The sequence below is a fragment of the Rhinatrema bivittatum genome, chromosome 10, assembly GCF_901001135.1.
Source record: "Rhinatrema bivittatum chromosome 10, aRhiBiv1.1, whole genome shotgun sequence".
Taxonomy (NCBI): domain Eukaryota; kingdom Metazoa; phylum Chordata; class Amphibia; order Gymnophiona; family Rhinatrematidae; genus Rhinatrema; species Rhinatrema bivittatum.
Window position 1 is genome coordinate 68,027,088 of NC_042624.1, and position 14,425 is coordinate 68,041,512.

Genomic DNA, 14,425 nt, shown 5'->3' on the forward strand with positions numbered 1-14,425 from the left:
GCCGAGAGAGGCTCGGCAGTTAAGGCTTCCCCCCCCCCCCCCCCCCCCCCCCCGTAGCCAGGACCCATTCCTGCTCTCAGCCAGGGAGGGCAGAGCTCAGGTAAAAGTTTTTTACTTTAAAAAAAAAAAAAACAACAAAAAAAAAACAGTGAAGGGGAAGAAAGCAGAAGAAAGGGTCTGTTTCCTCGGCATTCGGCTGTTCTACTTATGTCTCTAGGGAGTTCTGTGAGGTGAGGAGATAGTTCAGGCACAGCGGGTTGAGCAGCCATTTGGCTAGGCCCCGCTCCAAGGCTTCTCCCATTTTGGTGCGTGGTAGGCCATGGGGTGGTTTTGCTCATTGTTTGCTGCAGGCCATTGAGTCATGCCTGCGGGTTCTTGTGTGCGTCCATTCTCAGCTTTGAATCCAGTTTAGGTGTTCTTCCTTCTAGACACACAACTTGTTTGTTCAGCTTAGGTGTCGGTACTGGGCGTCCAGTTTGGGCATCCAGTTGAACGAGTGGCCTAGGCACGTGTGCTTGGATGCACATTTTTTGTGCATCCAATTTGAGCACAGCTTATACACACACGTAATCTAGGCATAAGCCTTTATTGGTCTGCATGCTTACAACCATGGCAACCACTGGAAAGAAACCTAAGTGCCTATCTATTTCTGCTGCATGCCACATCAGAGCCATTCAGCTGGAGCTTTCTTTAAGCCTGTGTTAGCTCTGCCTCGATGCTTAGGGAGATTTACCTCCTTCTGATTTTGCCAGGGATGGTCCATCTCCTTGGACTGAGGAGAGTGGGCCCCAGGGAGATATGGCGGGGGTGTCCTCTCCTTGATTGATCCAAGGGTCAAGTCCTCAGGAGACACTAGCTCTCAGGATGTCAGGTTCGAGCCTGGAATGGATCTGTCCTCCTTTTCCTGGGTAGAATTCTTCCAGGGATTGCAGACATTTCTACAGGGTCTTCTGCATTGGCATAAGAACATAAGAAATTGCCATACTGGGTCAGACCAAGGGTCCATCAAGCCCAGCATCCTGTTTCCAACAGAGGCCAAACCAGGCTCAAGAACCTGGCAATTACCCAAACACTAAGAAGATCCCATGCTACTGATGCAATTAATAGCAGTGGCTATTCCCTAAGTAAACTTGATTAATAGCAGTTAATGGACTTCTCCTTCAAGAACTTATCCAAACCTTTTTTGAACCCAGCTATACTAACTGCACTAACCACATCCTCTGGCAACAAATTCCAGAGCTTAATTGTACATTGAGTGAAAAAGAATTTTCTCCGATTAGTCTTAAATGTGCCACTTCCAACTTCATGGAATGCCCCCTAGTCCTTCTATTATTTGAAAGTGTAAATAATCAATTCAGTACCTACCAAGATAGTTCTGTGTGCTCCGAGTGCTCCTTCCCTGTCTCCAAGGTTAAGTGCCATGGCACAGTGTAGTCTGTCAAGGATTGAATGCAGATGGATCATGATGATACTGTTGATGATGGCGGTGGCTCTCCTGGTGAGGAAGGGGACATTCCCCCAGATTTGGAGCCATATAGAGCTCTTCTCTGTTTCTTTCAGAGAGATGAGTTGCCAGGTTTGATCTCTCAGGCCTTGAAGACTCTCAGAGTTGCTGGGCTAGACTCTGTGCAAAGTTTCTTGTTTCTTTCTCCTCCTGGATGCAATCCAGTAGTTGATTGATGTGGAATGGAGTGCGCCAGAGGTGTCTCTTAAAGGGGGATGTGTCTTGGCAGGTTTATACTCCTTGGATTTGCAGGCCAGAGAGCAGTTGTGTTTCCCTAGGGTGGATGCCTTGGTGTGTTCTGTCATGATTTTAGGAAATCTTTCCTTTCCCTGTACATACCAGGATCAGTCCAGGCTGCTGGGTTATGCCTTCCTTCTAGCAGATGGAGTCAGAGAAAAGCTGAAAGGCACCCCCTCATATAACCTGGTGTGCCACCTGCGATCCCTCAGTATTTCTCTGACTCCAGCAGATTGAGAGAGCATAACCTGCGGTCCTGATCTTCTCTAAATTGGGGAGGGTTCTTCTCACAGGTTTGATTAAAACTAAAGGGAGAATCCTTTGACTAGATCAATTCCTAAGGATAGGAAAAAAAAAAAAGATTATTAAAAGGACACAGACAGGCAAGGCAGGGCATTGCCCTACAGCCATTTCCTGGAGAAATTTTTCCCTGACCCGGTGAGCTATACGGGGGAGGATTTACCGGTGGGCCGGTCACTCTCCCCCTTCTTGCCAATTAAGAGAAGTAACATTCCTCTGAGGCAGCGCTTTCCCAGACAAGTAAAATTCCTCTGACGGATAATTGGTCTGGTGATTCAGGGAGGTTGTTCCCGTGTGTTGGGAGGGCTGATTAAAGTTAGTAAAAAAAAAAAAGAATATATATATTTCTATGAAGAGAGTGCGTTCAATTCATAAAGGCATTTTTCTGTAATTTTAAAACGCACCTTTTATTCGGCCCTAGCCTGCCTCGATCTCCCGGGCCTCCGGAGGGGGTGGCGTGTCACCCAGCTGATTTTGTGTGCTTTCAGCATGCTGCGGGGGGCTGTGTGTGGAGAGCCGGGGTACCGGCTCTCCCGCGAAGGCCTCTGCTCCCGGTGTATTCCCAGGGGTGAGGGGCCTTCGCAGCGGCCGATTTCGGGCCAGGGATCTTCCCTGCCGCGCCCGAGGGGACATCAGGGCGAGCAGCCTACTCGGAGGCAGAGGCCCGGCTCGCTCCTGATCGGCACGGGAGCTGCGGCCATCTTGCCTCCGTCGGACCCCGATACGGATTCAGTGGGGGAGGGAGAGGAGCTCCCTCCTCTTTCCCTGCCGGCATTAAGCCCTCAAAGACCGCGCGATTCTCAGCCGGACTCGGCCCCTCCCCCACCTTTGCCGACGGAGGGGCCCTTAAAGAGGCAACACCCGTTTTCCTCTCAGTTTGTTTTGCTTCTACATAAGGCTTATTGGTGGCAAAGGCATGAGAGGCTCCAGAGCGCTTATGTAGAAGTTGAAGTGGACTGGGAAAGCCAGTCTCCTGCCCAGGCTAAGTTTTTTAAGGCCTCAGCAAACCAGGAGAGAACTGGACCGAGGGCACCCGTGCTATCCCGGGGGATGGGCTATCCATTCCTGACCCACCTGCGGATCCGATAACTCAGGACCCCTCCACTCCTGATGTGACTGATGATGTGGGCAGTGCCGATCCGGTGGAGGGGGATGATTCGCAGGTACTCCGTTTGTTCCGCAAGGAGGAACTGGACCCGTTGATTTCCCATGTGCTTCAGGAGCTAGAGATCCCAGTACCACAGGCGATACCGGACTCTTCACTGCGAGACTCGATGTTATCTGGGCTTCGAGCTCCACCTCAAACCTTTCCTTTTCATCCAAAGCTTTTCCAGCTCGTGTCCCGGGAATGGGATACCCCTGAAGCCACCTTGCGGGTCAGCAGAGCCATGGAAAAGCTTTATCCGCTCCCTAATGAGTCTCTGGATCTTCTTAAGATCTTTAAAGTGGAGTCGGCAGTCACGGCTATTGCCAAGCATGCTACCATTCCTGTGACAGGAGGCATAGCGCTCAAGGACCTCCAGGATAGGAAGCTCGCATAGCAGCATCCCACATAACCGGGGTCGACAACGTTCAGGCAGACTTCCTCAGCCGGCAGAGGCTAGATCCCGGAGAATAGGAACTATCAAAGGAGGCGCTATGGCTCATCACCAGCCAGTGGGGGACTTCCCCGTTAGACTTGATGGCAACTTGTTTGAATGCGAAAGCATCTCGTTTCTTCAGTCGCAGAAGGGAGCACGGCTCGGAAGGGGTGGACGCTCTGGTTCTTCCTTGGCCTCCAAATATTCTCCTTTACGTGTTTCCTCCATGGCCGTTGGTGGGAAAGGTTTTACGCCGGATCGAATCCCACCAGGGGCAGGTTGTTCTGGTGGCTCCAGAGTGGCCGAGAAGGCCGTGGTTCATGGATCTGGTCAACCTGGCAGTGAACGGCCCCTTGCAGTGAAATACAGGCTGGTATTCCATTTATTTTGCATGCCCAAGAAGGAAGGGATGTTCTGGCCTACAGGGGATCTCAAGGGCATCAGCCGACATTTATGAGTCACGCATTTCAGAATGGAAATGGTGCACTCTGTTATAATGGTCATTAAGGCAGGGGAGTATCTCATTTCTTTGGATCTGATGAAGGCATACCTGTATATTCCCATCTGGCAGGAACATTAGCAATTCCTCTGATTTGCTATCCTGGATCGTCATTACCAGTTTCAGGCCTTGCCTTTTGGACTAGCCACGGTGCCCAGGACCTTTTCCAAGGTCATGGTGGTGGTAGTGACGGCCCTTTGCAAGAAGGGCATTCTAGTTCACCCCTATCTGGACGACTGGTTGATTCGAGCCAAGATAGTGGAAGAGAGTCTTTGCACTTCCCTCAGTGTGCTTTCCTTGTTACATGAACTAGGTTTGGTGTTGAATCTGGCCAAGAGCAATTTGCAGTCATCTTGGACTCTGGAGTAATTCAGGGTTCGATTTGATACAAGGCAGGGCAGTGTATTTCTGCTGGAGTCTTGGATCCATAAGTTGATTCTGCAAGTTCAATCCCTGCAGAACTCTGTTCATCTGTCCGTGTGGTCTTATCTACAGGTCCTGGGTTGATGGCTGCCACATTAAAGGTGGTTCCCTGGGTGAGATCATATATGCACCCTCTTCATTGTATGTTGCTCTCCTGATGGAATCCACAGTCACAGAACTATATGGTGAAGCTGCTCCTTACGTGAGATCCCAGTTAGACTGATGATTACTTGCGGATCATCTCAGGAAAGTAATTTCCCTCACAACGCCAGATTGGTTGGTATTCACACAGATGAGAGCCTTCGGGGTTGGGGGGCTCACTGTTAGGAGTTGGTGGTACAAGAGCGCTGGAATGCAGCAGAGCGGCAGTGGAACATCAACAGACTGGAAGCATGAGCAGTTCGGTTGGTGCACCTGCGGTTTGCCGAGCGGCTAGAGGCTCAGGCAGTCTGGATAAATGTCTGACAATGCAATGACAGTGGTTTACATCAATCAGGGTGGAACCAAGAGTCAGTAGGTGTCAGAGGAGATAGGATGCGCTCATGGTGTGGGCGGAACAGCATCTCCTAAGCATATCCACCTCTCACATTGTCGAACAGGGCAATATTAGTGGCAGTTTCCTCAGCAGGAGAAACTTAGACACAGGAGAATGGGAGGTGGAGGACGAGGCCTTTCAGTTCATGGTGAATTGCTGGAGTCTACTGGATCTAGACCTGTTGGTGACCTTCAATAATGCAAAGGTTCAACGTTTCTTCAGTCACAGGCAGGACCCCAGAACAATGTGCATCGATGCTCTTATTCAGGAGTCTTCTTCTGTATGCATTTCCACCCTGGCCTCTGATAGGCAGGCTGATCCAGAAGACTGCAAGTCAAACCAACACCGTCCTTTTAGTGGCTCTGGAGTGGGCTCGAAAGCCATGGTACACTGATCTACAGAGACTTCTGGTGAGTAGTCCCATCAAGATACCATCTTGGATGGATCTTTTATGTCAGGGGCCCATTCTGCATGAGGATCCTGGTCAAGTCTGTCTTACAGTTTGGCCATTGAAAGGGCTTGGTTGTTGAAGTAGGGTTTTTCACCTGTGGTAATTTCCACTCTTCTTCGGGCCTGAAATTTTCTACTTCTCTAACCTATGTTACAGTTTGGAGGGTCTTTGAGGCCTGGTGTTCTGAGCGAAGTGCTCAACCGCTCAAGGTGGATATTCATTTCATTTTGGAATTTTTACAGGACAGCTTGCTTAAGAGTTTGGCCCTTATTACTTTGAAGGTTCAAGTTGCAGCCCTGGCTTGTTATAGGGGGAGATTCAATGGAGGGCCTTTATCTTCCCATCCGGATGTATCCCCTTTCTTACAGGGAGTTAAGCATTTTCGCCCCCCATTGTGTCTTCCAGTGCCTCTGTGGGATCTTAACTTGGTCCTTGAGTTTTTGGCAGGTCCGACTTTTTGACCATGGCATACTCTTTCCTTGCAGCTGCTTACCTTGAAGACAGGTTTTCTGGTAGCAATCTGTTCGGCATGTTGGTTCTCTGAGTTGCAGGTTGTTTCCTACCATGAGCATTTTCTCCTTATGACTATGGGTGCAGTTCAGATTTGGACTTTGCCCTCCTTTTTGCCCAAAGTGGTTTTGGAGTTTCATTTGAATTAGTCCATTTCTCTGCCCGCCTTAGGCAGGGACAGAGATGAAGCTGAGTACCATCATTTGCGTTCCTTGGACGTCAAGCTTGGAGATGACTAAAGCTGTTCAGAAGTCTGATTGCCTGTTTATGCTCCATGGTGAAGGTAAGCAGGGAGCATTGACGACGTGGGCAATGGTTGCCTGCTGGGTTAAGAAAGACATTATGGTAGCCTATGTGGCTTATGAGGTTGCCTTACCGAAACAGATTAGACTGCATTCCACGAGGGCTCAAGCGGTATCGTGGATTGAACTTTGTTTGTTGTCGCCTGCTGAAATTTGCCGAGCAGCGACATGGTCATTTTTGCTCACCTTCTCCAAGCATTATCGCTTGGCTGTTAGGGCTAGGGAAGCCACCGCGTTTGTGCGGGCAGTATTGACTGGATCACTGGCAGCATCCCGCCCTTTTTGAGATTACTTTTGTACAACCACTAGTGGGGATTGACCTGCCCAAAAGCTGAGGAAGGAGAAATTACTATGTTCCTTATAATTTCCTCTCCTCTAGTAAGGGTAGATCAATCCCTGACCTGCCCTCGGCTGGCAATGTTTTAATTTGTGGTTAGCCTTTCTTTTGGCAAGCTATGCAGAATATGATTCCTGCTCTTCACTGAAAACTGGTGACTTCTTTAGCCCTTAATTTGCTAGATATGTTCCTTCTTTTGGCTGAGCTCAGTGTTCCTGTTGGTTGGGAAACATGAATGTTTGGCTGTTGATAATAATATACAAGTGTAATCAGTTTTGTCCACAGATTGGATTTTTCAGGGAATACTGGTGGGCTGATTTTGGGGCAGGACTATAGGGCCATGACATCAGCTTTTGCTCCGTCTCCATCTGCTGGCAGAGGTGCATAACCCACTCAAGGGGATTGACCTGCCCTTACTAGAGGAAAGGAAATTATCAGGTAAGTAAACATAGAAATGATGGCAGAAAAGGACAAAATGATCCATCCAGTTTATCCAGCAAGCTTATGCCAGTATCTGCTGCACTGTGCAGGTTACCCCCATGCTTATCAGTTTACCAGACTGTAAAAGTCAGGGCCCTCGGATGCTGTTTGAATCCAATTTCCCTTAACCTTAACAGAGAGCAATATTGGAGTTGCATCAAAAGTATCAGGCTTAGTGATTAAAGATAGTAAGCGCCGCACCAGTTAGTTACCCCCATGTTTATTTGTTCCCCAAACCGTAAAAGTTGGGGGGGCCCTTGTTTGTCGCTGTCTGAATCCAATTCCCCTTTTCTCACTGCCGTTAAAGCAGAGAGCAATGATGGAGTTGCATTAACAGTTTCAAGGCTTAATTGTTAAGGCTAGCAACTGCCACCCCAGTAAGTTACCCCCATGCACTTTTTTCTTTATTTCCAGTCGCTAGCCTTTTGGGATCCACAGTGTTTATCCCATGCCCCTTTGAATTCCTTGACTGTTTTCATTGTCACCACTTCTTCTTGAAGGGTATTCCAGACATTCACCACCCTCTCCGTGAAGAAATATTTCCTGACATTGGTTCTGAATCATCCTTCCTGGAGTTTCATTTCATTACCCCTAGTTCTATTGATTTTTTTCCAATGGAAAAGGTTTGACAATTGTGTATCATTGAAACCTTTCAGATATCTGAAGGTCTGTATTGTATCTCCGCTGCAACTTCCAGAGTGTACATATTCAGATCCTTCAGCCTCTCATAAGTCTTCCAATGCTGACCGCTTACCATTTTGGTTGATTTTCTTTGAACTGCCTTTATCCTGACTTTATCCTTTTTGAGATATGGGCACCAGTATTGAACGCAGTACTCCAATTGAGGCCACACCAAGGATCTGTACAAGGGCATTAACACCTCTTTTTTTCTTACTGGTATTTCCCTCTCTATGCAGCCCAGCATTCTTCTGGCTTTAGCTATTGCCTTGTCACATTGCTTCACCATCTTCAGATCACCAGACACTATCAAACCAAGGTCCCTCTCTCAGTCCGTACTCATTAGTCTTTCACCGCCCATCACATAAAGCTCTTTTGAATTGCCGCACCCCAGATGCCCGACTCTGCACTTCTTGGCATTGAATCCCAGTTGCCAAATCTTCGACCACTCTTCAAGTTTTCTTAACTCACTTTTCATTCTCTCTATTTCTTCAGATGTGTCCACTCTCTGTTGCAGATCTTAGTATCATCCGCAAAGAGATAAACTTTACCTTCTATCCCTTCTGCCAGATTGCTCGCAAAGATATTGAACAGAATCAGTCCCAAAACCAATCCCTGTGGCACTCTACTTAACACCATTTTTTCTTCAGAGTAGGTTCCATTTACCATTACACGCTGTCTCCTGGCAGTCAACCAGTTTGCAATCCACGCTACTACATTGGTACCCAGTCCCAAGCTTCTCATTTTGTTCACGAGTCTCCTATGTGTCTCAAAAGCTTTACTAAAATCCAAGCAAATCACATCAAACACTCTTCCCTGATCCAATTCTCTAGTCGCCCAATAAAAAAAATCAATCAGATTTGTCTGACAGGACCTTCCCCTGGTGAATCCATGCTGCCTCGGGTCGAGCAACCCACTGGATTGTAGATAGTTCACTAACCTTTCCTTCAGCAGAGTCTCCATTAATTTTCCCACCACCGAGGTGAGGCCAACCATCCTATAGTTTCCAGCCTCTCTGCTCCCAATCTTCTGAAGCGGGACCACCACCGCTCTTCTCCAATCTTGCAACACCACTCCCGTTTCCAGAGATCTATTGAACAGATCCTTCAGCGGACCCGCCAGCACATCTCTGAGCTCCCTCAGTATCCTGGGATGTACCTCATCTGGCCCCATGGCCTTGTCCACTTTCAGTTTTTCTAGCTCTTCCCATACATTCTCTTCTGTAAACAGAGTTTTGTCTACTCCACCCCCATCCACAGTCTTGTTTAACTAGCAATGGTCATTATCCATGGACTTCTTTAGTGAACACCAAACTGAAGTATTTGCTTAATATTTCAGCCATTTCGTCGTCTCTCTCCACACATTGATCTTTGTCACCTTTCAATTTCACTATACCACTTCAGACCTTTCTCCTTTCTCTGATATATCAGAAAAATTACCTCTTTGGCAATTCTTTCTTCCACCTGACTTTTTTCTTTCTTGATTTCTTTCTTAGTCTCCCTTAGTTTCACCAGATATTCTTCCCTGTGTTCCTCTTTTTGGGATCCTTTATATTATTTAACACTTTCTTCTTTTTGCTTTTATTTTATCAGCTGCCTCCTTTGAGAACCAGATTAGTTTCTTATTGCTCTTACTTTTGTTTATTTTTCTAACATATAGAGATTTGTTGTCTTTGTAATTGCTCCTTTTAATTTGGCCCATTGTTGTTCCACCTCTCTCATTTTCTCCCAGTCTTCTAGTTCTACCTGCAGGTACGTCCCTATTTCGACAAAGTCCGTATATTTGAAATTCAAAACTTGAATAGTAATTTCTCCTTCTTAAAGAGCTGGTCAGAATACTCACTGATGAACCAAAAACGCCCTCAGTGTTCTAAACCTATCCAAGGGAAATAATCTCTAATAGCCCAAAAAATCCCCAGATTATTTTTCAAAACTATTGCAAATATTAAACACAAGGACGGTAACTTTCAAATGAGTGCGCGGGTGCACGAGCTCAGGGATGTGGCTATTTTATAATATATACCCACATATGTGGACTGGAGTTATATATGTGCCGTTTAGGGCTGAGACATCCAGCCTTGACCAGGTTTGAATGCATAGAGGAAGCTCTCCTCGTCAGTTTGGGATTCTGATGTCTCTTTGACATATATGACCTTGCCCACCTTTAGGACTAGAGTTTTCTGGACTTGTGGTGGAGACCGGCGCCAATGTTACCACACTGCAGAAAGTAAGTAGAAACACTTGAGATTCTGAGGGAAAGGATCTACCATTTCCACAATATCAGGGGGTTATAGATTTATTGGAAAAGGGATGGGTTAGGGAGGGGCCCGCTCATTTTTCTTTTGCTGCATTGAATGAAATTTAGAGGTAGTATTGCCAATATGGCAACTAGCCCAAACATAGGGTTAAAAGCATTTGAAAGGTAAAAAGGTTTGTGGTTGTATCAGTAATGTTACCAGTAAAATATATTTCACAAACTGGTAGAAGGCGAACCTGTAGCTGAAACAATCTCCAGTGTGGTAGGTTTTATTTTGTTCTTAATTATTTGTGAGGTAATTTTCTTAGCATTCAGACAGGTTAATCCACACCAGTGGGTTATGCACCTCTATCAGCAGATGGAGACGGAGCAAAGCTGACGTCACGGTATATATACCCCTGCCAATATTTTCCATCTCTAGCAGATGGTGGACATGCATTTCCCTACTTGGGATTGCTTTAAAAAAAAAGGAGAAAAGAAAAAGGAAATTAATTTGCCTGAGTGTAGAACTGATGTCCCCTGTTTTTGGTATGGATTCTTCTACCCTTTCTTGGGTGGGATTGTTTTAAGTGTTGCATTCCTTTCTTTAGCAACAGTCGGCAGAGCTGGCCAAACTGAAGGATTCTTGCCTGAGGATCCTTGCATGCCTGGTGCCACAGGTAAGCATCGGAGTACATCTAGACCTGCTGTGGATGATGGCATGAATGTTGGCGAGCCTTACTCCCTGGAGGTTGGGGAAATTCCTCTGGGGTTAGAACTGTATAGAACAATGTTGCCGGCTTTGACCTCCCAGACACTGAAGATGCTAGGGATGCCGGGTGCTGATTCCATGTCTGAGCCAAAGATGAATCCCATTTTAGTTTCTTTGCATAATTCATTATGGATGCTTTTCAAGAATTGATCTTGAATGCCGCGCCCTAGAAACTATTTTTAAAGGGGGATGAGCCTTGGAAGCGCTTTACCCCTTGGATCCGGCGGTGAGAGAGCAGTTGTACTTTCTGAAAGTGGATGCACTGGTGTATGCTATCACCAAGTGGACAACTATCCCTGTAGAAGGGGGAACAGCCTTAAATGATGCACAGGATAGAAGAATTGAGGCTATCCTTAAGTAGGCCTTGAGGTATTGGCAGTGAATTTGTAGATAGCCTTTTGCTGCTCCCTCTTGCTTGTTTCTCTCTCAGGAAGTCGATGTGCTGGTTTCAATTCCAGTGCAGTGATGGAACTGATAGCCACCTTTTTGGTGGTTGTGGGCTGCAACCTGGTCTGCACTTCTACCAGAGGTGTGGCTTTGGTAATAATGGCCAGGCATCAGCTATGGCTGAGGAATTGGTTGGCTGATACAATTTCACAGTTTAATCTTACAAAATTGCCTTTTAAAGGATCACTCTTGTTTGTGAGTGAGTTGGAAAAATGGCAGTAAGTGGGGTGAGTCCCAGGTTCTTCGGTTACCAGAAGATTAAAAGCAGGCACTCCACGATTAGCTGGGGGCAAGATGGCGTCCTGAACGGGTGTGTGGAACAGAGCAGCTCCCAATCTTCAACAAAATTTCCTCGAAATGCCAGCGAAAAGAAAAGGGAAGGTGAGGGTTTTTCCCTCTATACCTACCCAACTTACGGAGCAAGCCCTGATTACTACCTTCCTCGCCCAGGGAGCACAACAAATCGGGGTGGTGAGTCCTGCTGCGAGCACGCCGAGAGGAGAGGCGAACTCACCTGGGACAGAGGTTTCCCTCAGCCCCCCCGAGACGCGTCCACCGGCTACCAGAGTAACCTCGACCCCGGAAGCACAGCAACCGGCGCGGACTGATGAGGTCACTGCGACTGAGTTGCTGGGTGAAGCGCCAGTTAGTGTCGAAGGAGCTTCAGGAAACGGAGACAGGTCGGCGAGGGAAGGAGTTACAGTCCCCGCTGAACCAGCTATACCATCCTTAATCTCCGGAGAGACCCCCTCAACATCGGAGGCCAGACCTGAAACTCTGGTAAGACCAGCGGTCGTAACCCTGGAAAATCTATGGGAACTCTCAGCGGGGTTAACTCTTGCAGTACGGGATTGTAATGCAAAATTGGACTCATTTGCTTCTCAAGTAAATTCTAAGATAACAACTCAAGAGAATTCCCTCATTTCTCTACAGTCTTCAATGGGGAAAGTAGAAAGCGAGATTTCACATATTAAAGAATTCAATATTGCCACTATTCATGACAGAGCTGCCCTTTCCAGGAGGTTGGAGTTACTGGAGAACTGGAACCGGCGTTTGAATATAAGACTGATTAATTTTCCAAGAATTATGGGGGAAATGCCCATTATTTCCTTAAAAAGATATTTCTCAGAGGTTCTTCAGTTGCCTGAAGCACAGTTTCCTTTGATAAATAAGGTTTATTTCCTCCCTGTAAGAAATGCTTCAAATCAACAAGTAGCACCTTCTATGGATTTACAAAATCTTACTAACTTCCTAGAATCCTCAGATATTGAAATTATAGATTTTTCTACTTTGTTTGTATCCTTGATACTTGAACAGGATGTTAGTAGATTAATGATTTCCTATTTTAAAAATTTAAACACTATGTTTCATGGAAGTCGTGTCCGTATGTTCCCAGATATTTCTAAAATAACCCAAGAAAGACGGAAAGGGTTTCTGTCGATGAGGCAAGCGGTGATATCTTTGGGGGCTACTTTTCTCTTAAGATACCTCTGCAAATGTATAATTAAAAAAGAAGCAGATACTCTTATTTTCTTTTCTCCTGAGCAGTTGAAACTTTATTTAGATTCAATAACCCCTACTGAGACAACCACAGATCCAGGGGAATAAGGTAGTTTGCTCTTATTTTTCAGGTTAAGTCCTATTTGAATTAATTTTTTCCTATTGTCTCCTTAAAAGTGATACCCCCTCTTTCAATATTGAAGTGAGATTTGGTTACTACATTGAATTTGTTTGCTCAAATGTTAATTTTTTCCACTGAATTATTTTCATCAATGTTATGTAACAAGTTACCTATATAAGTTTTGTGATACTATTGTATTAGAAAAGCATAAATAAAAAATTTAAAAAAAAAAAAAAAAAAAGCAGGCACTGCGCTCGTTTGGTGCGACGGGTCATGCTAAGGGTTTTAGACATTTTCGACCCTACAGAGGAGCGGGTTCTCAGAGGGCTCGACCTTTGGGTAGGTCTCAATCCTTTGGCCCAGGCAGCCCAGGCGGGACATGGGCTTAAGTGTCTATGCCCCCGACCCCCTCAATGAGGGCGTGCCGATCCACCCCCAGGAACCAGAGATAGAGGGGCACCTGCCTCCTTTTTATTGGAGGTGGGTTGAGATCACATCAGATCAGTGGGTTCTGGAGGTGATGAGAGATGGCTATGCTCTGGAGTTTCTCAGCGTTCCTCGGGATGTTTGTGTGGTATCTCCCTGCAGTTCTCCGCAGAAGAGATAGACAGTGGACTGTACATTGTCAAGACTCCTTGGCCTGTGGGCCGTGACCCCAGTGCCAATGTCACAAGAAAATATGGGCCGATATTCCATTTATTTCATTGTGCCTGAGAAGGAGAGTTTCTTTCGCCCCATCCTGGATCTCAAGGGAGTCAATGGCTTTTGCGAGTGATTTGTTTCCACATAGAAACCTTATGCTTGCTGATAATGGCATTGCAGTCGGGGGAGTTTCCTAAGTTTCTGGATTGTCAGAGGCATATTTGCATATTCCCATCCCGCTGGAGCTTCAATGGTTCTCTGCATTTTGCTGATTTGGGGCAACATTATCAGTTTTGAATGTTCCTTTTGGTTTGGCCATTGTGCTCAGAAGCTTCTGCAAGGTCATGGTGGTGGTAGCAGCAGCAGTGTTGAGAAAGGATGGCATTCCTTAGACAGTTGGCTAATTCAGACCAAGAGCATGAAAGCGAGTCTTCAGGCCTTGCACAAGGTAATCTCTTGGCTATAGGAACTAGATTGGCTGATGAACTTGGCCAAGAGCAATCTGCAGCCATCCCAGACACTGGAGTATCTCGGTGTTCATTTTTAACACAAATCAAGGCAGGGTGTTCCTGCTGGAAATGTGCATTCCGAAATTGATGGCGCAGGTGTGACTATTGACAGAAATAATACACCCAACAGTGTGGTCTTATCTACAGGTGCTCGGGTTGGTGGCAGCCACCCTAGCCGTGTTTCTGTGGGCAAGGGTGTATATGCATCCTCTTCAGCTTGCATGTTGGAGTCCACAGTCTCAGGACTACTCAATTTGGCTTCAGTTACTGGTAGAGATCAGCATCCAACTGCAGTGATGGTTACAAGAGGATCATCTAATGAAGGCCGTTCTACAAAACGTGAGGCCTCAGTGGACTGGCTAG

At 46.5% G+C, this 14,425-nt stretch overlaps 1 protein-coding gene across 5 annotated transcripts in view; it reads left to right on the forward strand.

Moving 5' to 3' along the window:
* LOC115100297 (quinone oxidoreductase-like protein 2) overlaps positions 1-14,425 on the forward strand; it is a 72,891-nt gene that overhangs the window by 24,092 nt on the left and 34,374 nt on the right. For all 5 annotated transcript variants that reach the window (XM_029618688.1, XM_029618692.1, XM_029618690.1 and 2 more), the window contains one exon: positions 10,004-10,062. In XM_029618688.1, coding sequence (XP_029474548.1) covers positions 10,004-10,062 — 59 coding nt within the window. The remainder of the gene's footprint in view (positions 1-10,003; positions 10,063-14,425) is intronic.